Here is a 25,001-nt window from a genome sequence, read left to right as displayed (position 1 = left end):
GGCGAATTTTAGAGCATCACTTAGGAAGCGGCAGCATTGGCGGAACAATAATAATGAGAAATATTACAAAAAAACAAACTCTCTTTTTTTAAAATTTAGTAGCAGTAAGTATTGTAATAAATAAGTACTTAGATATCATTGTTTAATTCATTGTTCCAATAAACCCGCGACTATTAGCCACAATTTATTTTGGGTCTCAACAGCATTCCCTTGTTGACAATATTCCCACCAAAATACAAAATGCACATAAGAAATAAATGTAATTAACTTTACTTCATTCCTGAGTGTATAAAGCTAAAGCACCTCAAATTTTGGCCTTGAAGAAAGCTCCCGAACACTTGTTTCTTTCTTTACGGCCCTACGGGTCGGGTCTTCGACTAATCATATCACGAATCGACGAAGGAAATACGCGGTAAAAATTCAAATTCACATGAATTTCCACAATAGCATTATAGATAAAAAAGCTTTGATTGCATTTGCAATAATATAATCGCCAAAGTTGCCTTTTTTACCTGCACAAATATAAGCTAATGCTCGGATGAAATCTCAAATCCAACAAGGCGCGTCTCCTGTCTTGAAGTGAATTAGCGATGACCTTATAAGGGCAGAAGGGACGTACTTAATGTAAGCTCAGCCATAGCGTAATGACAAATGGGGACACAAAATAGATGGTACACGAAGTGGCGCAGAGGCTCATGGGGTATTGCACAATATGGCAGATTTCCCGGGACCACGGAAAAAAAAACAGTTGCATTTTATGACTAGGATACCACAGGTATCCCAGTAATGAGGGGAGGGGTATACCGGAAATTTGGTCCGCTGAAATGGAAAAAACGAACCACCCCGCTCAAAATCCTGGCTACGGGCCTGACGTAAAGCAGAGCCGTATAATGCCTCGAAATGAATTGGTTAAGGAAGGGGGAACGGTACAGAATCATCAAGAAAGTTGTGGTGGCACAGCCACGCCCCTACTGGTCATTTCTTTATAATTTATGAAAATATTGCTGGGGCACGTTCCCCGATGCCCCACCCCCTGCTACGGCACTGTAAAGAGATGGAAAGCACAATTAGAAAACGTGAGCCATCATGACCAAGGGCAGCGGTATTTCATCTTGACGGGCTGTTTAGCTTTTTTTTCTGCTCTTACGATTAATTAGGATATAATGAGTTAAATTGAGTAAAATTATTTTTTTATCGACTTGTCATAGCCTCACTCCAATTTCAATTTCATGTTTTGTTTAATTTCTCCTTGCCCTTCCAGTATTATTATCTCAACTGTCATCTGTTTAATGAGAATAATTCAGTGAAAAACAACAGACCTTTAACAGATAACCGCTATACGTACATATTAATCTACATCTCATTTCCACCTTTCTTTAACTAAAAAGAACTCTACTTTTTTATGAAGAGGTTCTTATATTTGAACACAAAAGGTAAAAGTTTTGTAATCTAATTTAAATGTGCGTTATCAATTATTTATGAAATGTTATAATGGGGGCCTTGAATAATGACAGTTGCTTTGTAAATAGGAAAAAAAGTTTTTCTTGTGTAAAAAATCCGATGAGTATCTATTAAAACTTTCTAGTCTCCTGATTGGATGGCTGGTCAGTTTCTTTAACCCCTTTGTTCTGAGTGATAATCATAATAAACTTTAAATTTTGCTTAAAAAAATAGCTGGAAAAAACTGCTGTGACTTTTCGTGATTCTTAAAGCTTGCTGTTGGGAGGCTTCATCGCCAAGAAAGAAAACATCAAGACAAGTACCCAAAGGAAAGTCGGCGATTTCTCACAGGTTTGTTTTTATGTTACTACGAAATTTTTTTTGTTTTTAATTTTGACAGCAGCTGTATGTTTCAACATTTCTTCCCATACTTTAAGTAAAGAACTTTTACTCTGCTCTTGGCTGGTTTAACAAGGGCGAAGAGAGGGTGAAATTAGGGAGACCCGGGTAAAGCAAGTAGAAAAGGAAAGGGAGAAGAATTTCCTATATGAATATCTATGTCTTGGCAACGCGTTCCGTGAATGATGCTATGTTTGTGTTGGATGGTGATTGAGGTGCTCCTGGTGTGAGGGCGTTATTATCTCAAACAAAGTCTTTGTTATAGCGTACAACATTGAAAGGAAGTCGAAATATAAATTCTGGAAATTGAATATCATTGCATGGCTCATCGAATTTCTACATGTTCATCTTTTTTATTATTATTAATCAAGTTTGTATTAATCACAATAATACCTTAAACAAAAAGCTAGCTTTTTTATCTTATTTTAATGAGGAAAAACAAAATTGAACTTTGTGAGCATGATGATTATCAAAACCTCCATAATATGATTGTCGTCGACTCAATTATACTCATAACAACGCTTTCCCCAGGTAGAACGCCTGGGGAAAGCGTTGAAACATAATGATCATAACCCTGACTTAATTAAGGACTACATTGCAATACAATCATTGAAGTTTGATGTAGACCAATTATAGAAGTCCCATGGGACTTCTACTTAGTTACTATAGAACGAGCCAAGTAAATACAATGAAAATGCAAATAACTTTGTATAGGGCCCTCAATTCTGTTGCCCTTGCTGGCAGTTAGTGTACCCGGGAAATGGTTGACCAATTTAAAGAGGATACGTTTTCCAAAACTGCCATCGGTTCCTGAAGGTAAGAATTAAAGCAAGGGAAAAGCCCTGAATGATGTATCGTCTGCTGACGAAGGCTAGCTTAAAAAAAAGAAAGCTTATACTTATATAAGCACTAGATGATAGTTCACTAATAATAGTTGACTGAAAAGGACGTTATTTGCTGTTTTCGGAGGTTAAGGCGGGGGTCTACCTGAAACTCACTACAGACATCAAAAAAAAAAAATTTTCGATAAATATCATATTCAGCTATTCCTTTATCGATTCAATGTTGTCCTACAACTGTCCTGACTCTTTTTCGATAATCCCGAGCGCTTTTAAAAAGTTGTGTCAAGTTTGAAGACCACGTTGCCATGGCAACGATTACTGTTTCTTTTGAATTCGGCGCATTTTTTCTACTCCAATGGGGCCCAATCGCCATACAAACCTCCTCAAATCTCTCTTGAAACAACTGTCCAGCGGTTGACAGCAAAATACACAACTATTATGGGATATACATGTGCAAAATCCAGCAAAACTTCTAAACTTATCGAACCGCGATCCTCAAAGCTATATACAACTCATATCAACTCTTTAAAAGACCTTGAAAGATAATGGTGGGGGAAAAAGACTCATCGACGTACCGAAAGAAAAGAAAACGCGTGTTTTACGGCAAGCAAAAACAGGAGCTGAACCGCTCAGACAGAGATGAAAGCTCTCAAACAACTCGTGGCCTCGACGAAGAACCAGGACCCTCACACTCTCGATCGGCAGATTATACTCCAGATCACAGTGAACAAGCTCCAGCAAGTGCTTCTAGAAAGAAGCTTAGCGACCATGGCTACAATGAAAGCTTTGACGGAGAGTTTTCTTCGGACGATCAAAGCCTTTCAGAATTTGACTCAGACCACGAGGATGAATCTGGTGATGATGCTGAAGCCTGCGAATATCGAGTCGTGGACTTGGGATGCCTCTCTTCATATCTTTCCGATGTTCATGAAGGTGAGTATTTTGAAAAATAACATCATATTGTTTTCGCTGATAAGCTCAATGTAGTGATTTAGTTTATATGATTGGTCTCAGATTTGGAAATTACTATATACACAGAATACGTGACCTTATGATTTCTTGAACTCAGTGGGACTGTAAGACTCATATTATAAGTAACAATTATTCTGTTTGAATCAATGGCTGATTCATTAGCTAGCGATTCTAAGTGTTTGTTTTATTGCAGGTAAACTTGAAATAAAAGAAACTACTTCAGCAAGGGCAGGGCTGAAATCCTCTTTCGAGGTTAAGTGCAGTTCCTGTCATGAAACTGAAACTCTGACAACATCAAGTCAAATCCACTGAAGAGGCAAGTCTTTCGATGTCACCGGCGAGTAGTGTACCACTCCCTGGAAAGTGGAAATGGATATGAGGGACTTGCTTCATTTTGCAGAGTCATGAATATGCCATGCGTTAGCAAAGCAGCATATTACAAACAATTGGACATAATTGTCAATGCTCAGGAAGAGGAGGGAAGACGTGAAATGTGTTCGGCCGCAAAAAGACTGCGTCAGAAGCTGATAGGAGATGATGGCAAGGAGTTTGAGCCACCGGTACCTCCAGTTACGACTCAGCAGACTGCTTACCTGAGGTTTTCCTAGAGGTACTGCGGCCAGTATACATGAGCTTGAGTGAGACTGATTTACTGAAGAGATGTGTTCGTGGAAAGACACAGAACCCTAACGAATGTATTAATTCGTTGGTTTGGGCCCGATGCCCAAAACACAAGCACCATGGCCCAAAGGTGGTGCGATTTGCAGCAGCATCTGCTGTCTGCCATTTTCATGGGGGGGCTGCTAGTAGGGAGAAAGTGATGGAGAGTCTTTTGATCCCTGCTGGCAGCCATACAAAGCAGGGATCCCTTCTTAAGGACAGAAAGCGGGTGCAGAAAGCAGACAGGCAAGTGTCTGAAAAGGCAAAGAAGAAAAGACAGGCCACCCAGATGCGCAGAGTACGCAGGGAGGAGGCTCTAAGGAGTGCTGAGGGTGTTACTTACGAGTCTGGAGCCTTTTAGCTAAAATATTTTCAAGAACATTGCTTATATGATAAGAAACAGCGTTTTTGTGATTATTGTCAACTTTAAAGGCATTTTCCCGAATTTTTGCTTTTCGGGCTTTAAGAAAAGATATCTCTTCAAGAATTTGTTCAATTGACCTCAAACTTTCAGCATTGATAGATATAACTGAGGTGATTAAAATGAGTTGAGGGATTTCCTCTTTAATTTTTTAAAAGAAAGTTATGGACTGATGAAGTCAATTTGCCTATTATGCAAATTTAAATGACTTCTATTGGCTTATTTTTTGGAATTCCAAAATTTCCTCAACTCATTTTAATTATTAGTGTTCTAGCAATAGTACAATGAAGAAAAATCGAAATTCCATTCAATCTGCAAGGAGTTATTTTTTCTTAAATAAAAACTCTCCTTACTCAGCATGTGTCTTTTTGAAAGCCTGGTATCAAATTACATTGTCATATTTCACGGAATAAAATATAAAATCAGAATCGTCATCTCATAACCTTTCCAATGATATATGGTTTGCTATAGTTATGATGAAAACTTTGACAGTTGTGATTTTTTTTTGCAACACCACTCAATTTGCTATGAGTTCAGGTAGACCCCCGCCTTAATGCTAAATTTAAAAAAAAATGCATGGACTTTTTTTAGTTAGTAAGGAAATGTTGTTCCCGTCTTTTTTATCTTATTTTGATGAGGGAAAAGAAAAATAAACTTTGTCAGCAAGATGATTATCAAAACCTCATATTATGATTATCATCGACGCGTACATATTATCAAATCTTTGACTTAATTTTGAAAGACTACATTCATCACAAAAGTCCGATGTCCCTGGGGACAGTTTGTTGTTTGTACTCGGGAAACGAGAATAAGCAAGGAAAAAGCTAGAACGATGGCTCGTCAGCTGACGAAAGCTAGCGTCATAAATAAAAATAGCTTAATATATGTACTAAACAGCTAAATGATAGCTGACTCTTTTAAAACGTTATTTACTGACGAATAATTTTCAAAGGCTGTGTTTGCAAAAATTACATTAAAATTGTGATATATAATTATTTCCCCTGGTAATGACACTTTGATTGAAGTATGTTAATATGGAAAGACGACTTACTACCTGATAAGAGAAAACAAGAAATGAAGGTTTCGCTTTTACAATGACTGCGCAACATCTTTTAGATCTCATCTAACCCTTTTTTATTGTACCTAACGCAGAGCACAATGGAGTCTTTTAACCAAAACACAAAGACAGATAACAAAGATTGTGAAGAAGACGAGAAAAGAGAGCCACAACCGACCATGTTACAGGATTTTGCTGGCTACACAACATTACATGGGTTCCACTTTTTAATTCACCCTGGCTCGCCTTTAAGGCGTTTCATCTGGCTTTTGATGCTACTAGGATGCTGGGTGGCGTTGTTCTACCAGTTATACAACAGCGTTGACCGGCTCCTAGCGCACAGGATAGTCATGAGTCGCGGGGTCGAGCAACCTGACGAGATAGACTTTCCTGCCATCACCATCTGTAACCAGAACATGATGAGGAGGAGTAAGATTAAAGGAACAGAAGCACAGAGATATCTCGATGAGTTAGACACTGTATTTCCTAAAGAAGGAAATGTCCTAAAGGGAAATGTCAGTTATGAGACCTTCGTAAACAAATATGGACACGATTGGGAGAACATGTTTCAAAACACTGAATACAGCTGTATGTAATATTTATAGGCTGTATGTAATATTTATTCCAAAAACAACTATGTAATAAATAAAGCAGAGCCGTAAAAAGCCTCAAAACAAATTAGGGTGGGGAAGGGAGAACGGTACAGAATCATCAAGAAAGTTGTGTGGGCACATTTCGTTTCCTTATAATTTTGTGTGGGCACATTCCATTTCCTTATATAATTTATGAAAGTATTGGTGGGGAACGTGCCCCTAATGCCCCACCCCCTGCTACGGCCCGGTAAAGATATGGAACCGTAAAGCACAATTAGAAAACGTGAGCCATTATGACCAGGGGCAGCGGTATTTCATCTTGACGGGCTGTTTAGCTTTTTTTTTTCGCTCTTAAAATTAAATAGGAGATAATGATTTCGTAAATTGAGTAAAATTATCGACTTGTCACCATAGCCTCACTTCAGCTCCAATTTATTTTTTTGTTTAATTTCTCCTTGCCTTCCCAGTGTTATTATCTCAACTGTCATTTGTTTGATCAGAAGGGAATGAGATTTCCATAGAATAATCCAGAGAAAATCAACAGACCTTTAACAGATAACCGCTATACGTACATATTAACCTACATCTCATTTCCACCAACCTTTAATTAAGAAATCTATTTTTTTATGGAGAGGTTCTTATATTTGAAAAAAAGGCAAGGGTTTATCTAATATAAATGTGCGTTATCAATTATTTATAAAATGTTATGATGGGGGGCCTTGAATAATGACAGAGTTGCTGTGTATATAGAAAAAAGTTTTTCTTGTGTAGAAAATCTGATGATTATCTATTAAAATTTTCTAGTCTCTTGATTGGATGGTTGGTCATTTTCTTTGACCCTTTATTCTGAGTGATTATCATAACAAATTTTGAATTATGCTTGAAAAAAAGGACAAAAAGTCAGTAGTTGGAAAAAACTGCTGTGACTTTTCGTGATTCTTAAAGCTTGCTGTTGGGAGGCTTTATCGGAAGAAAGAAAACTTCAAGACAAGTACCCAAGGAAAGTTGCCGATTTCTCACAGGTTTGTTTTTATGTTACTTTATAACAACAGTTAGTCAATTTAGCGACTGTAAAGACACATCTTGATTATATGATAGAAGTTACAAATAGTTTTTATTATCTTTGTCTATTCTGATCGCGATGTGTCTCGGGTTCGTTAAGAAGAAAATGGCACGAGATTCTGACAGCAGCTGTATGTTTCAACATTTCTTCCCATGCTTTAAAGAAAGAACAACTTTTACTTCGCTCATGGCTGGTTTAACAAGGGCGACGAATAGAGGGTAGAAATTAGGGAGACTCGGGTAAAGCAAGGGAAAAAAAGGGAGAAGAATTTCTTATATGAATATCTATGTCTTGGCAACGCGTTCCGTGAATGATGCTTTGTTTGTGTTGGTGACTGGGTGCTGCCTTGTGTTAGGCCTTTATTATCTCAAACATAGTCTTTGTTATAGCGGTTCTTTCATAACTTCTTTTCTGGTGCGATGATAGTACAACATTGAAAGGAAGTCGAAATATAAATTCGGGAAATTGCGTATCACTTTGCTTTGCTCATCGATTTTCTATATGTTCATTATTTTTTTATTATTAATCAATTTTATGTTAATCACAACTAGCTCTTTTTAATTTTATTTTAACGAGGAAAAACAAAATTGAACTTTGTGAGCATGATGATTATCAAAACCTCCATAATATGATTGTCGTCGACTCAATTGTACTCATAACAACTCTTTCCCCCAGGCGGGGCGTTACATATGATCAAATCCTTGACTTAATTTTGAAAGACTACATTGATCGGAAAACAATCATTAAAATTTGATGTGGAACAACTACAGAAGTCCCTGAATTTTCTATAGAACGAGCCAGTAAATACAATGAAAATGCTGACATAAGTTTTGATAGGGCCCTTGAGTTCTGTTATCCTTGCTGGAAGTTAGTGTACCTGGGAAGTGGTTGACGAATTTAAAGAGGATACGTTTTCCATAACTGCCATCGGTTCCTAAGGTAAATAAGCAGGGAGGAAGAAGCTCTGTAAAGCACTAGATGATAGTTGACTCTGTAAAGACGTTATTTGCTGTTTTTATAGGCCGTGTTAGGAGATTAAAACTAAATTTAACAAAATGCATGGACTTCTTTTCAGTTAGTTAAAGGAAATATTTTTCCCGTCTTTTTGATCTTATTTTGATGAGGGAAAAGAAAAATAAACTTTGTCAGCAAGATGATTATCAAAACCTCATATTATGATTATTGTCGACGCGTACATAGATAAAATCTGACTTAATATGGAAAGACTGATTGATCACAAAGCAGTTATTAAAGTCTGATGTCCCTGGTGGCAGTTTGTTGTGTGTACTCGGGAAATGGATGGTTAAGATTAAGCAAGGAAGCTCTGAAAGATGGCTCGACAGCTGACGAAAGATAGCTTCATAAATAAATAAAGCTTATTATATGTACTAAATGATAGCTGACTCTTTTAAGACGTTATTTACTGTCGAATACTATGTTCAAAGGTTGTGTTAGGAGATTAATGATACATTTATAAAATGCATGGACTTCAGTTACTTACTAATGGAAATATTTTCCCTTTTTGCATTTCTTATTGAGAGATAGGTAGGTTTCATATTTTTCCTAGTAGCTAGGTTCTGTAAACAGAGCTAAGCTTTTCTCGATTTTTCTATTTAGTTCATAAACAAGACTTTGTACTACTAACAGCATTACAATTGTGATTATATATTTTTCCCTTGATGATGACACTTTGTAAAAAAAAAAGAAATGAAGGTATCGCTTTCACAATGACTGCGCAACATCCTTTAGATTTTACCTAACCCTATTTTATTGTACACTACACAGAGCATAATGGAGTCTTTCAACCAAAACACAAAGACAGATATCAAAGATTGTAAAGAAGACGAGAAAAGAGAGCCACAACCGACCATGTTGCAGGATTTTGCTGGCTACACAACATTACATGGGTTCCACTTTTTAATTCACCCTGGCTCGCCTTTTAGGCGTTTCATCTGGCTTTTGATGCTACTAGGATGCTGGGTGGCGTTGTTCTACCAGTTATACAACAGCGTTGATCGGCTCCTAGCGCACAGGATAGTCATGAGTCGCGGGGTCGAGCAACCTGACGAGATAGACTTTCCTGCCATCACCATCTGTAACCAGAACATAATGAGAATGAGTAAGATTAACGGGACAGAAGCACAGAAATATCTCGATGAGTTAGACGATGTATTTCGTAAGGATATAAAAAAGGAAAATGTCAGTTATGACGCCGAGACCTTCGTAAACAAATATGGGCACGATTGGGAGAACATGTTTGAAAACATTCCATACAGCTGTATGTTTCAACGTTTCTTCATTTGCTCAGCAAAAAACTTCACTTCATTCCTTTCGTTCACGGTAGGTTGAAAGATTGATGGGAGACTCAGATAAATATAAAAGATGTAAAAAGGAGGGGGACAAATTATTTGTTTTATTAAAACGGTGTTATATGAGTTTGCATAACGCAATAAATAATTTTAAAATCTTTATTGCGCTTTTTTAGAGAGGACTGTGCTACACATACAATTCAGGGGTAAATAGATCATACGTTCAGCGCGTTTCCGAGGCTGGAAGAAATAATCGTCTGGAGTTTCATCTTGAAGCACATCCAGAAGAATACTATGGCCCTTACAGCTATGAAGGAATTGGCTTCAAGATAGCTGTGCATGACCAAAGTTACGTACCAAATATGGACCAAGAAGGCTACGATATTACTGCCGGGTTCTACACCAATGTTAGAGTGAAAAGATACAAGGTAAATAGGCGATACGGCATAACTCCCGCTACGGCTTTTGGCGGCTAAATAAAAACAACAAAAAGCAACTTATTCAGTCGACCCCCGGGAACACAACGTGGATATGTGGGATATCAGGTGGGGGGGAGGTAGACATTGCCCCCAGGGGTAAACGACACGACTTTGATTTTGTGACCATGGGTGGGGAATTGTAATGGCTTTGTGTTTGTTTTTCTTCCGTCCAAAGAAATAACTATATTTGGAATCATTTATTCTCCAATTTCTTATATATTGAAAAAATTGCGAAACATCGAGGTTAAAATCTGTTGTTGCAAGGATCAGATGTACAGTTGCTGGGAGGCGTGCAGGGAAGGGCTTATTTCCATTAAACAATTTAAGTTTTCGTCGCTAGTATATCATTATAATGTAAATCAATTTTAATCAGTCTGATATTATATTAGGAAAAATCTCTCCCACATCCATACAAAACAAATTGCGGCGAGAGAAAACTCGAGTACTACGAGCGCTACTCCAGATCCGCGTGCATCCTTGAATGTCAGGCCCGTGAGTTCGTGAGGAAAACCAAATGCAGGATTATTGGATTCCCACCTATCAAGGGTAACAAAATGTATTTATTTCGGGGTACAGTATCAATCAAATCGCGCAAACTGATCTGGACCTTGCAAGTTCTTGTAACGATCGGGGTCAATATACTTTATATATTGTCGGTACGTATTCGAGAAAAACCGTGGTCTCGGCCTTGCAATACTGACCAAGGCCTTCAGAAATATAGCATATAATTAAATGATTATGTTTTTTTATCGGTTATCGACCTTGAGACATACCAAAGGGATAACTAAAATACCGAACCACAGATAGACAGGAACCTGTGTGGACAATATCCCGGAGACACTGTACTTGTCAATGTTTCATTCTTTGTTTTCAGTGATAAGAGATGTGCCATTTTGCTCAGTTCTTAAGATAGAAACTGGCTTGACATATATGTACTACAATTGGAACACGAATCAGTGCGACTGTCCAAAACCCTGTGTGGAGATCAGCTACAGTGCCCAAATGTCCCTCTTGCAATACCCGACACCCAGCCTCGTGAGGGAAATAAGAAAATCGTTTAACGATACAGAAGACTACATCAATAATATGAGGTACTGGAAATCCGAACCTCCTACAAAAGTATTTCTAAATGTTGTAAAAATGTTGTAATATGCTGAATAGACATAACGAGGAATGTTTCGTGTGTTAGAACAAAAAGGCAAAGGTGATAAACTGGGGTTGAGCGGGACAAGACCGAAATGTGACAAATACTTTTGAAATCTAATATACTGTCGTTTTGTTTTTCTTTTTTCAGGGCAAATTCTGTCATCGTAAGCATTTTCTACGAAACCCTCTTGACAGATGTCTTCGAGGAGAAAAACGATTATGACATCAGCAGGTTTGGATGTGAGTATAACGCTTTTTCTTGTTTGCACTATACCAAGGGCTGTAGGAACAGAGCTTTGTTAGGCTAAATTCTGGTAATAAACAACGAAATTCCCTCTAACTTGGCTGAAACGCGCTTTTTTTTTTGCGACGCGCTTTCCGATTAGAAAACCCGGTCGAGTTACGTTGAGTTATTTGAGTTACTACCCCGTGGCGTGTGTACTGTCCCCGACGCGCTAGCCGAAATGTGCCCGACTAAGAAAACAAAAAAAAAAAAAAAACTCTGTTCCTACCGCCCTTGCTGTACCCAGTGATTTGGTGCAACAAAAGGCGACTTGCCTTTTGGAATCCGAGACTATTTGAGAGGCAAACTCACTGAAAAGTCACGTGATAATCATTCGATATAGCGGTACTTAATATAACGATACTCGATATAATGATACTCGATATAACGGTACTTGATATAACGATACTCGATATAACGACACTCGATATAACGATACTCGATATAGCGATACTCGATATAACGATACTCGATATAACGGTACTTGATATAACGATACTCGATATAACGATACTCGGTATGACGATACTCGATATAACGATAATCGGTATACGATACTCGATATAACGATACTCGGTATAACGATACTAGATGTAACAAGTACTTTCGTTTTAACGATATCGATTTCTGGTCCCAGTCGGAAAATAATTTCGATATATACTTGCCGCTATTTTCTTGACCATACTGACATAACTGACCTTGCAGGCACTTTTTTTAACCATACTGACTTGCTCTATTTGTTTTAGCTGATCTTGGAGGTAACTTGGGACTATTTCTTGGCTGTAGCCTGCTTACTCTGGTCGAGTTCTTCGATTTGGGAATACGTTGGTGTCTTGGCCGAAAAGACAAAGTCCAACGGTCCTAAGTGTCTTGGATTTGGAGATGGAGCTGCGAGGCGGACAAGAAAGTATTATCTAGCCATTGCCATAATCATCCTATAGTTTTTGAAAAACACTTATACTAAAAATAATATTTCGTCCACCAAAACTTGCTGTCGACTGCGAAATTTTCGTCTTTACTAAGACTTTCTCAGGGCCTGTTCAAAGAACGCAACTATTTGGGTATTTAGAAGTAATATTCGCACATACAGTGATTACTAAGGCATCCCCAGAGAATAAAGTGGCCGGCTTGCCCTAATAATCGTGATTATTTGGCATCGAAAAAACTAGTTTTATTTTTATGCCAAACGAAATGGATGGTGCAGTGCTGTAGATAATGTGTCGTCTTTGTACCAAATTTGTGTACCGAATTTTTGTTGCCTTCAAAGATTTTCTCGTGCGGAAGTGTAAATATACACCTATTTCAAATAAGGTTGCACTCCGAGAATCTGTGTATCGTAACTCGCAGTGCTTCATGGGTATCAAGTTAATAAGCAAATAAGCGTAATACAAATTCAGGTTTCAAAAGCTGTAGAATTCTTTTTTATGTCCTTATGGACATTCACATGGATTTCAGATACAAGATTCAGCCGTTTATACGCTACCCATGAACCACCGCGGGTTACGACACATGGATTCTCGAGTGCAACCTTTCATGAAATAGGTGTATAAAATTTGTAGGTTACAGAGCTTTTTGCAGATGTCTTTTCTGGCAATGCACTAACGCCACTAGTGATTGACATCAATGGCGCAAAAATCAAACTTTAAACACTTTAATGTCGGTTGCCTCGATGGGACAATCCTGTAATAGCTAATTACAAATCAACATTATTGTCAATTATTGTGTACTGCACTATCTTTGAACTATATAACCTACTATACTATAATAAACTATTTATTGTGCATTTACCATTTAAAAGTATCTTCTTCTAATATGTATATTTAAATAATTTTACTTGTTGTATTTATAGCTTTAAAAAAAGCATGTTCAAAATAGTTTAGTGTGTGCCGTGCCTGGAATGATAGAGGAAATGGCGTAAGTAAAAATATCAACACAAATATAACATCTATCGACATCCTACTATTGTCCGAATTGCTCTTGGTAACCTATATTTAATATTAAATATCGAATAGGATTTCACTTTCGACTTTACTGTTCTTTGCGACCTTATTGGATAAAGCCAGCTTTCCACTAGCGTAGGAAACAGACAAGGGAAGGAGGGGGAGAAGTAAGAGCATGTTAAACCGGCGCCAAAAAAACAAGCGGAGAAGGGAAAAAAGACCCGTTCCCATTTGAAGTATTAACATCTTTTGTTCCCTTACTCCCCCGTATCTGTCTATTTCCCTTGCGAAATAGCCTTTAGCGAGACAGTGGCTATGGCCCTTTAGCGAGACGGTGGCTATGGCAAACTCGCCCCCACTTGCTCCTTGACCTGTTTCAGTCTTCTCAGGAGCTCGTCAAATTTGGGCCGCGCTTCCGGGTCGATATTCCAGCAGTCCTTCATGATCTGGTAGATGGTGGGTGGTGTTCCCATGGGAGGTGGCATGCGGTAACCCTGTTCCACCTTATCCCTGGTTTCCTGTTAAAAGACAGTAATCAAGATGTTGAGAAGAACACTGGGGGTGTGAGGACGCCCCTTACCCTTATTAAGTAAGGGGGGGGGGGGAGGGGGAGCTTGTCAGTCAGAAACAAGGATCATTACTTTAAAGTGTGAAAGAAATACTATTGGTCATCAGGTAAACTTGGTCCAACCTTGGAATAAATGATACTAAAGATTTTAAAAAAGCTCGCTCCAACAATATGACCTCATTATCTAAAACACTGTTTTTGTAAAGCCTGTGTATAGTCATGCATCATATTAGCCACCAACCTTGTTATTAAGACCGGGGTAGGGCGTATTCCCAAAAGAAAAGGTTTCCCACAGCAGCACCCCGAAGCTCCAGATGTCACTCAGCGTGGTGTACTGAGCGTAGTTCAGCGCTTCAGGGGCGGTCCACTTGACAGGGATCTCACGCATGTTAGACGCCTCGTACAGACCTGAGAACGAAGATGGAATTATCTCTATTAAACATATGCCCAATGGACGGCATCTCTCGCACCTGCTCTCGCGAGCGTTTATTATGAGGGGGAGGGGGTGAGTAAGAAAAGAGGCCTGGGTGTTGGCGTGTCGTAAAGGCCTGAGAACAAAGAGAAGAATTATTTCTAGTAATAATTATTGTCAATGGACGGCATCTCTCACCCTTCCCCCAATATTATTAGCGATTACTCGCTGGCGACCAAAAAGGTATAAAAAGACCTTGCCTCCACAATCTATAAGGTCTTTGCTGAACTGTGAAACATTTTCCCCATCCCACCGAGGTCGAACTTTGTCATTGTTGATGGGCTCAAGGAAGCGAGCTAGAAGTCGAGCCTGTCTTTCTTTATATGGCAAAGGAGGAAGGGGTGAGTAAGAAGGGGGTGGAGGTGGGGGTTACAAAAGGGGATGGGATCCAAAAGATTCCCAGAAAGGGGAGGAAGGAAGGCCTTGCAACTTTCACTGACATCGTAAAGACACGGTGACTTTCGCCATTCAAACAAAAACAAGACCAAATATTCCACTGACCTTCGTCGTAAACCTCCCTGGACATGCCAAAGTCAGATATCTTCAGCACATCGTCTTCACCGATCAGGCAGTTCCTAGCGGCTAGATCGCGGTGGATACAGTTCTTGCTAGCAAGGTATTCCATACCCGCTGCCGCGTGAATACTGAACTTGACCAGTCTTGGGACCTGGATCTTCCCTAGGTGTTTTCGTAGGTATGTCAGAAAGTCCCCGCCGAGCATCAGCTCCATAACTGAGATAAAAGGTGATTGAGTGGTATAAGAATATGGGAGTTTGTGCGCGACGATATTTGCCTGACCAAACGGCTTAGGAATATCACCTCCCTCTCTCTGCACACGCAAAGGCGTATGTATCACGAGGGCAGCGTCTTCTTTCCCGCCAGTAGAGGCGGAATTTAACAAGACAAAGAACATATGAAAGAAAATGGCGCCAACCTCCCAATAAATACAAGGAATGGCCGAGGGTTGCCCGCCTCCCCTCCCTCTTTTAAAATATATGAATTTAATTTTCTGGCTATGGCCCTGAGGCCCGACCCGCCCATCGGTATGACGATGTTTCGATGACATACTGCTTAGGTATTCGCACGTTCTCCCTCTGTGCGCATGCGACAATATGCTAGATTACCTTACCCATTTTTCCACCAGCACCGAGAGATGATTGTCTTTAGCTGAATCAATTATCATTTTGGCTTAATGTTTCCCACCAAAACCCAAATATTCACATGCATGCATTTGGGTTGATGCACAGGCGGTCATAATTTCCACTGACTGTACCTTTCCTATTTCACATGCCTATACACACTCACTGATAAGTCGATTATCTTCCTTATATACACGGGCTCCCTCTGTGCGAACTACTAATAAGAAGATTATCTCACCTATATACACGGGCTCCCTCTCGGCACACACGCCGATGAGCCTGACAATGTTTGGATGATCATACTGCTTGAGTATTTCAGCCTCCGCCAAGAACTTCTTCTTAACCACTTCAGATACGTCCTCCTTGCATGATTTGACGGCGACAGGGAGATGTGACGGCTTCAGGTATCCCCTCATCACATCCCCAAAGTGACCATGCCCAAGTTTGCTCTCAATCTCAACAATACTGTGGCTAATCTCCCACTTGTCCTTAGGTGGGCGCTGGACGGGTGTACTGATCATCGCATTAGACTTTTTAGTGACGGGGATATGATGGGTTATATGGTATTTGAGTAGCTCTCGGATACACGGGAACGCTTGCTCTTCGAAACGTACAAAGCCCTAATAGGAAAACCAGTGATGTTTAAATACCCTGTAGCCGACACTGTTGTTTTGACTTTATTTTAATAATAAAATATCTATATATTTGAGAAAAGTATTATCTATAGACTATTCTATGCTTTAGCAATCAAATAGAGCCGTTTTAATTTTTGGATGGATAAATTTCCGTGATTCTAGTGAATACAAATACAAAACATGCGAGGTTATTTAACGATGCAAAACCCATTTCTACCGTTCTATATCCCCCCATGCTTTAACTAGATAGACTATCTATCTCCCCTCCAATGATAAATACCTACCTCTTTTCTCTTAGAATTGCCTCAGCGTCGCTACCTGTGAAAGCCTTCTTGGTATTGTGTCACCCTAGCTATCTGAATACCTGTCAAATTGAATAAGTACTCTCCCTTTTTTTATAAGAATGTCAAATTTTAGTTCAGACCTGGCACGTCGTTTTTTAGCCTTTTAATGCTGTTCTTAATTTTTGGTATATACAGAAACATAATAGTAGTAAGTATTAGAGAGGAAATTACACAATGATCAATAACAATGATATCTAAGGTTGTTAATTTATTATGAACACAATTTTATTCTGCACTTTAGAACGCATCACAATAACAAAACAATATTTTGCTTGAGCCTTGACATGCTCTTAGCATGTTCACAGAATTTGGTAAAATCTGAGGCTGGACTATACCCAGGGTACCAGAGCCTCAGGATGTCTGGTAACCAGGGTAGCTGGACTAGTCTCTTGAAGCCGTTCTTTGTGTCCGGCTGGACGTTATTATAAAAAAAGGTTTTTATAAAAAAAAAAAGTGTATCTACTATTTTTTTTATGTCTTTTAATTTCGATAAAGTGTCGACAATAAATTGCCGACAACCAAACTTTCCTCACACTCTATCTATAACACAGATAAACAAATTGGATTACCACCATAAGTAGCTTCCATTGTTCACACATGTATTTTTCAACCGACTTTCTTGACGTTCTTTCTAAATGGGTATCTGACACGAAGCATTTATTTTTTCCTGACTAACAATACTTCCATATACCATGTTTTTTATTGTAAAGATACAATTAATACTCCAAAACAAGGGTCGAAAGCAAGCTTCTTAGACTCTCTAAGTTATCTAAACGTTAAATTCACCGAATTTCATTCAAAAACTTACGTCTTCCATCGTCTGTATGATGAAGTGCCTGAGCGCGCCATCACTGCGCGCTGACAGGACAAACTGGCCGGGCTTTGTAGCGCTCTCACGTACCAGGTACTCGCCATCAGACTTGAGTCGCTTGTCCACATCCTTTCGTTGAATTATGCCGTGGAACCAGGGCTCGTCTTGTAACGGGATGTCTTCAGGCGGCTGTGAAATAACCATGGGATTTTTTTGGGTCGATTAGAAAAGCTGAAAAAGCAGATGGGCTCAAGGTAGGCTCAGTTCCTGAAGTGTCCATCAACAAGAATAAAAACTGCAAACCGACATTAAAGATTACCCCCTGCTACCAGGGGTCTCTCTATCAAAAATGCGAGTTTTTGAGTTGCAAATTCAAGCCAAATAAATAAATGAATGCATTAACAAATAAAAAAAAGCAAATAAATAAATTAATTTATTAATTAAAAATAGCTGTGCAGGTGACGCCAGAGAGCGATGAAAAGATATTTTTCAAATGAAATCTTTCAATGGAAATAAGCTCTTTCTGACAAAGAAATTTCCATCTGATTCGTAAGCGCTGAATAAGTTTTTGTTGTTGGTGGTAATGATGGGGCATGCGCGAGATGCCACACCCAAAACGTCACATAATTTCTTAGTGCTAGCCGCCTATTAGCCACATGACTCATTTGATGACGAATATTTTGGTGTAGTATATACCACGGACAGCTATGGGAAATTTGATAAATCTATCATGTTCATAATTTATCCCTTGTATAAAAAAATTATGAAATGAAGCCAAAATCTAAATGTTTGATTCTAAAGAACACAAAGCTGGTGCGACGTATCTTGTGTTCTACAGTACATTGTTGTTCTTAAGCTCGGTATTTTGACATAATTAAACACCCACCTCAACATAATCGCCAACACTATCTTCATCTTCATCTTCGTCATGTCCGTCCAAATCACTTTTATTATCACTGTCGCTGGAGGACTTCTTTTTGATCCGCTTGTGGAAGAGATTGGCAACGGATATCCTGGGTATGCGAGTACTGCGGCGAGTCTCAGAAGGACCGTAATCCTTAGTGCTATAGTCCTTTAAAAAAGATACGGGTAAAGACTATTATAGAGATACTGTTCAGATTACTTGAAATAACAATACAGTAAAAGCTCTCATATGCTACCGGGGACTTCTTTTTTAGCCTCAATATGGGGAGCCGAGGGCTTTATAGGGAAGGGTAAATTTATTTCAAAATCTGATTTCAAAAGTCTGTACTGCACATTCAATCTAACTAACATTCTTGGAAACTTTTGTTAATGTGACATCTTTTTCTCCTTTGGGGGGAGGGAAATGGCTTAATAAGAGAGAGCGCCTTGTTCAAGGGGGGGGGGGGGAGGGGCGAATTTTTGGGAGAACAGGGCATAGTTCTTAGTGTTATCGTCCTACAAAAGAGACAAAGATATACAGTAGGTTTACTTCAGCCTTAAAATATTGGAGAAGGGCAACAATACAGAGACATTAGGAAAACGGGAAGACACAGCCACATCCATACTGGTCACTTCTACGAGGAGAGAGAGAGGCATGTCACTGAGAGATGTAACGGGCACACACATGGGGGTGAGGTCCTTTTAACTCATCTTACCCCTGATAAAGAAACTGGCGGACTTATCAAATCATAGAACTTTGGGGGAGGATCATTTCCCAGGCTGTCAAGCACTTCTTTCACAGTGGAAATTTTCCTCTGAAATAAAAATACAGTGAGCAGTAAAAAGACATCTGCTTTGTGGTTTCATGAAAATGCTTCTTTCTCCAAATAAATTTATGTAGTTTCTGCTAACATATGTAAATTTAGTCTCCAGCATGCTACTGTATGTAGCAAATGGAGTCAATTTCTAAATCGTTTCAATGGTTTTATCTACATTTTAAACTCACAATAAAAAGGGCAAGGCACAGTGTTACATCCCTGACCTTGGTCTGCCAGGATTACAGTACAAGAGCAAATTTTAGGTGGTTGAAAGACAAACGAAACCACTTTGTGGTGAAATGCAACAGAAAAAAAAACATATGTATTGTTTTAGCCCAACTGTTCTCTACCATCTTTACTGCTGTTGTTGATTGGTGGAAGCTTATGAAAGTATGCAAGTGCATTACATATACCTTGACATAACTTCCCATACCTGTTTCTTAGGTTTGTAGGGCTTTTACAGTGGATAAAATAAAACATGTACTGTACCTCAAGCTTTAGCTTACTACACTGTAGTTCTTCTAGCTGCCATTCCAACACTGCAACTGTAACCTCTCGTGGAAGTATACTGGTACACATAAAAGCAGTCAATTAGTTTAGGCCCGTACACAGGGGGTGCGAACATCCCCCCCCTCCCACACACACACACACACAACGGCCGAAAGTCATCTTTCGGTTCTCAATAGACGTGCTATTTGTAGACAGAACTATAAAGCATAAGCTACATAGATCACTCTGGTATGTCATTAATCCATAAGACAGATTTGTATTTTAGCCAAATCCGAAAATAAACATCAGATACTGGAGATAGGCATAAAAAATGTTTTTTTGGGTGGTCAAATTTTTATCAGAGAACTCACTCCCCCCCTCCCCCAGAAAAATTAGGTCCATTTTTTTGGATTTGGCACCCCACAAGAAAAATCCTGGGTATGGGCCTGCAGTTTCACTCAATATTTCTGGTAATTTCAATATTTTTGATAGAATATGTCTTACCATAGAGTTTCTCTGCCATCACTCTTTGCAGTTTCAAGGTTGTCTTTCTCTATTTTTAAATCTCTTATCTGCAAAATACAAAAGGGAGGATAATGACATATAAGTCTTTTTTTAAAGCAAAAAAGGCATAATAAATACCTTGTGCTCCAGTTGTTGGTCAATTATTTGGAGTTCTTGTGTCAACAATGTATTCCTAGAAGAAAAATGCTAAGGTTGAGAAAAAGAAATGAGAAAAAAAAATGAGATGATGTCTCCATCAAATGAATGAAACTAGGAAGTATTTACCGAATATGGGTGCCTTTAAATCATATTTAGAATGCCCAACTATTCCAATTTAATCGAAATTGCTCCTTCAATGATGCTCCTCAGCACATGATAATAGTGTAACTGGGGAATGTTTTAATGAATCTTTTTTTTATTTTTAGAGGGGTCATCTTATCGATCATCTTTAGGGGGAGAGCTGGAGAAATCTCATGAAATCCAGTTTTTAAAGATGAGGACACATTACGTAGGGTAGGTAGACATTCTAAGTGAAGTTGGCTCAAGGCAATTTATGTGATAAGTGTGGTAAATAACAAGAAACAAAGCAAGATAATGTACAGGTGCACCAAAGTACTATTTAAAGAATACATCAGATCATTTTAGCACAAAAGGTACTACGGAACATACTTGTGTTGTAACTTCTCCCCAGTTAAGTCATTCACCATAAGCTTATTAGCTTTAAGGTTGGTGGATGTATTTTCCAGTAGCGTTGGCTCGAAGAGAAAAGGGCACACTGGTGATGATTTTCTGTGTAAAGAACAACAAAAAGAAATATATCAGGATATCAAGTTTTTTGTATCTAGTAGCCAGCTACTGTATTACTGGTGAGAAGGAATGGATCCAGCCAAATATCCAGAACTCCTGGACCCTTCCATGGGATCTGGGGTCACTGTTTCAAAATAATGGTGGTGTTTTGGCCAAATGAAGGTTGGATTGAAACTATTTTGCAAACAATAAGGGAACAGCTACACCTCCTCTCACTCATGGAAGGGTCAGAACTATGAAATATCCCTCTTGTGTGACCCTATTCTCGCTGCTTGCTCACTCTTCAGAACAGCATCAGGCTCAATATATAGGGTCAATTAATTCAATAGAAGATCAGGAGGAGGGTTTAAATGCCCCTTTTTTGAGCTGTCAAAGGCATTTTGAGTGCATGCCTCTATAAAAAACCCTATGCTGGGTTTTTATAACAAAACAACCAGAGAATAGAGGGATACATTAGATTTTTTGTGTCTTTTGGGAGTCAAATAATATTTACCACTTGCCCATCTTTCATTTATTTATTTAGCTAATCTGCCATTTCAATTCATAACTCTATAACTGTATTCATTCTTACTTGTTAGCTTGGATGAAGTCTACATATTCATGCTCTTTTGTGACAGCCCCTATGGACTCATGTACTTTTATGGAAGAAGTCACAAACTCCTCTCTACAACAGTCAGTGAAATTGAGTATCTCCTGAAGAATTTCTTTCCTGTCAAACAGAAATTTATCAATAATGTTACAGATATTTTTACTGTTAGTGTTGCAGGAATGTCAGCCTTTATTGTTAGAGTACAAAGTAAAAAATGAAAATACTAAAATTCTGATAAAAAGTTGTGTAATAGTCTTCACCCATTATCTTTATCACAGTACATACCACTCGTTAATGTAAGACTCCTGCAGCTCTTGCAAATGCTCCAGCATTGTAGGAACAACACTATTATGATAGAACTCCTGATGGCAATTTGCAGATACTAGTGAGAGTACATAGTCATTGTGATTTTGGTGCAATTTAAGTGCCATTTTAATAAACTTGTCCTTTGATTTGTCCCATTCTTTGGCATTCATTTTATCTTTAGTTATAACTTCTTCATAACGTTTCTGGGCATTTTCAGCATCTTTGGCATTATCTCTATAAGTCCTTCGCAATCTGTCAATCTCGTCAGATTCTTGTTTGTATTCACTGTCCACACGAAATCTTTCAGTTCGATACTTTCGTAATAAATTTTTCTTGTCCTGTATTAATTGCTCTAATTTAGGAAAAGTAATTGAAGAAACTTGATTTGAAAATTGTGAGACTAGCCTTGACTTGGCCTCTGATTCTGATATGTACACAGACCATGCCTGGAAAAGATAAAATAAGTGTATTAGCTACCTTGCAACAACCTGAATTCAGAAAGAAGAAGAGCAAATCAGTACTGCACGATGACACTGCACTATAAGGGCCTTCTATTGGCCATGTTACAAATTTTGTTACACTGCAGAAGTAGAATTGGCTTATATACTTTTCTCAACATTGCGAGAAATATTGTCCTATGTATCATGTTTCTACAACTTCCAATGCAGCTTCCAATACAATTTCAGGAAATTTACCAATCAGCAGACAATTTCATGTCTTTAATACAATGAAGAGACTACTGTAAATCATAATTTTAATGCAGACACATGGCAAGTTGAAAAAATACTGTGAGTGTGTTTCACCGTGCAATATTATTTTTGGTCATTGTTGCATTGCAAGTCATAGGAAAGATTACCTCATGTAACAACCACCTTAAGTGATAAATACAGTAAGTAAGCTTACACATTTAATTCCAAAACATTTTATTTCCTGGAAAAAGATCCTGCTGCAACTGTATGACAGCTGCTATGACAGGATGTTTGAATTTCAGGGTTTTTTAAAGGGAAAGCTTTGAAATAAAGAGATGATATCATGATGCGCTCTCAACAGTAGTATACAGTAAATTACACGTACAGTACCGCTCACGAACATAGGGACACTGTTCGCGAAACATTCGACAATCTTCGAAGAATATCAAGCGATCGACATTCCTTCCCTCTTTGGGGCAAGCTTTTGAGAATAAACTAACTTTTTTGCCTGTGTCTGCCCTCGTAAATCCACGATTGAATCCTTCGCATGCTTTGGCTTTCATCCGCCATCTTTATTGTCTTTATTTCTCAAACTTGAAAGTGTCTTGTCTTGATCGTCTACAAATAATTGAACTCGAGGCATATCAGACTATAACTGAATTTGTTGTTTCTGATTTTTATGATAACCATAGCTCTCAGCTGACTTTTACACGAACAATTTATTAGAATCGCTTGCAGAACTCCTGCATGTATAAGTGAGTATCAGTAAGTCTTCGGTTACACGTTACGAGTTCCCGTTTGTTAAACGGTTTGCCCTGGTCTGTTCGCGAACACTGTGTTCGCGAACATCAGCTGTTCGCGAACATCAGCTGTTCGCGAACGTTGTTCGCGAATTTCGCGAACAATTTCGCGAACATATGTCCACATGTTCGAGAGCGGTACTGTACATACATATTGCCTAATTAACCTCTGATTTTCAAGGAAACTTAGCTGAAATAAGTAAATCTGAAGACAATTCACCAACAGATATCCAGCTGTATAAATTGCTATTTAAATTTCGATAACACTTTCTTGTGTAGGAAAATACATGTTTACCCTGAAGGTGTGCTTCACAAAATTTGAAAGAAGCCATAAGGCATGTCAACATCACTGAAGTGCATTGCCAGCGAACAAATTGTTCGCCGATGACAGGAGGTCGCTCTCCATTCAACATACAAATCGGTTGTAATATAATTCAATGGAGTAGGTCGGAAAGCCCCATAATCCCAAAATATACGTTAAAAATATACATGTTTCTATTTTAATTGAAAACAAGATATAGCCTGAATTGATTGCAAGGCGACCGACCGTGAAGCAATATGAAGAGATTATTATGATTCTCGTTGAAATCTAAGGACTTCTGAGTCGAGAGGTTTTCTTCAATGAAAAGGCGCAACTAGTGGTTTTAAGAAGAGTGTCATTTCCCATCATGTTTCAACATATTTAGGGTAAGCTACGCCCAACTGAAGGCGAAATAATCAAACAAGAGCTTGTCAGGCGAATCAACGCAGAATTCTAGAGTAAAATCAAAGAGCCCAACGCCTAAACGTCATCGGTAAACGCTTTTAATCTCACCTTTCGAATGTCACTTTCACTCGTTCCCTCGGCGAGAAATTGTGAGGCAGTAGAGTTAATTTTTGAGAGTGCGGAAGCATATTCGAGTTCGGCTTTTATACGTTTCCCCATGTACTGGCGAATGTGTTCCAAAAGCTTGATTTCTTGCTCATTCTGCGTGAGTATCGCTTCGTGACCCGACTTGGAGAGTAAATCTACCGCGAATCGGGGTCTTTGGGTGTTGTGGTCCATCCTTCATCGGAAAGAGTGTTTCATACAGATAATGTCAGAGCTTTTCTACGCGATCGCCATGTCTGGGGATGAAGTCTTAGTAGGTTTGGCGTGACTGCATCCACTCATTTTCCATTACTTCCTTCAAGTTCTGTTTCCGCTTTCACTGACAATGCTCGCACGGCCACTTGGGAAAAGATTGGATAACATTGTGGGACCACAGGTAGACCATAGACACATACGGAATGCCTGTCATTTCGCATAGCGTCCGATTGGTCGAATATTGAATGGCGCGAAAGTGGGGACGCGCGTACTAGCCTGCGTAGTGTGTTTTGAGCGAAAGGAAACCCAGACAAACAGAGGAAATCGGCGAAAAGTTCTTTCCTCTCCCCTCCCCTCCCCTCCCCCTCCTTCGTTTTTTGCGCTCGCCCCATTTTTCGCGAGGTCAAAATTTCGCTCGTCGAACTCTCGTCGGTTTCTGGGGGGTTTCTTTGCGCTC

At 38.9% G+C, this 25,001-nt stretch overlaps 3 protein-coding genes across 8 annotated transcripts; 2 read left to right on the top strand and 1 right to left on the bottom strand.

The window, feature by feature from the left end:
* The first annotated feature begins 1,648 nt into the window (after nt 1-1,648).
* Nucleotides 1,649-13,461, top strand: LOC5519991 (acid-sensing ion channel 1C). 5 transcript variants are annotated; one of them, XM_048725041.1, is made up of 9 exons: nt 1,649-1,791; nt 2,554-2,655; nt 5,887-7,406; nt 9,233-9,787; nt 9,933-10,184; nt 10,625-10,781; nt 11,110-11,326; nt 11,530-11,621; nt 12,411-13,461. In XM_048725041.1, exons 4-9 carry the CDS (start codon nt 9,239-9,241, stop codon nt 12,527-12,529), a joined length of 1,386 nt encoding a protein of 461 aa, XP_048580998.1. In that variant the 5' UTR covers nt 1,649-1,791; nt 2,554-2,655; nt 5,887-7,406; nt 9,233-9,238; the 3' UTR covers nt 12,530-13,461. The 5 variants fall into 5 exon arrangements, with proteins under 5 accessions (XP_048580998.1, XP_048580999.1, XP_032220870.1 ...); XM_048725042.1 differs by lacking the exon at nt 2,554-2,655; XM_032364979.2 differs by lacking the exon at nt 1,649-1,791 and having other exon boundaries at nt 1,832-2,655.
* LOC125561229 lies at nt 2,837-5,091 on the top strand. Its single transcript, XM_048725043.1, has 2 exons — nt 2,837-3,614; nt 3,847-5,091. The coding sequence occupies exons 1-2, from the start codon at nt 3,227-3,229 to the stop codon at nt 3,963-3,965; spliced, it is 507 nt and encodes a 168-aa protein (XP_048581000.1). The 5' UTR covers nt 2,837-3,226; the 3' UTR covers nt 3,966-5,091.
* On the bottom strand, nt 13,300-24,689 carry LOC5519990 (tyrosine-protein kinase Fer). Of its 2 annotated transcripts, none has more exons than XM_001639806.3 (14): nt 24,293-24,689; nt 21,969-22,435; nt 21,666-21,803; nt 20,957-21,076; nt 20,426-20,480; nt 20,288-20,355; nt 19,784-19,862; nt 19,193-19,291; nt 18,460-18,645; nt 17,571-17,762; nt 16,022-16,403; nt 15,146-15,376; nt 14,414-14,580; nt 13,300-14,122 (listed from the first exon to the last, which is right to left on the bottom strand). In XM_001639806.3, exons 1-14 carry the CDS (start codon nt 24,521-24,523, stop codon nt 13,943-13,945), a joined length of 2,595 nt encoding a protein of 864 aa, XP_001639856.2. In that variant the 5' UTR covers nt 24,524-24,689; the 3' UTR covers nt 13,300-13,942. The 2 variants fall into 2 exon arrangements, with proteins under 2 accessions (XP_001639856.2, XP_048580997.1); XM_048725040.1 differs by lacking the exon at nt 24,293-24,689 and adding an exon at nt 23,179-23,370.
* Between the last annotated feature and the right edge of the window lie 312 nt (nt 24,690-25,001).

This window comes from Nematostella vectensis, chromosome 3 (assembly GCF_932526225.1).
Source record: "Nematostella vectensis chromosome 3, jaNemVect1.1, whole genome shotgun sequence".
NCBI classification, from domain to species: domain Eukaryota; kingdom Metazoa; phylum Cnidaria; class Anthozoa; order Actiniaria; family Edwardsiidae; genus Nematostella; species Nematostella vectensis.
This window is presented reverse-complemented; position numbering and strand designations above follow the sequence as displayed.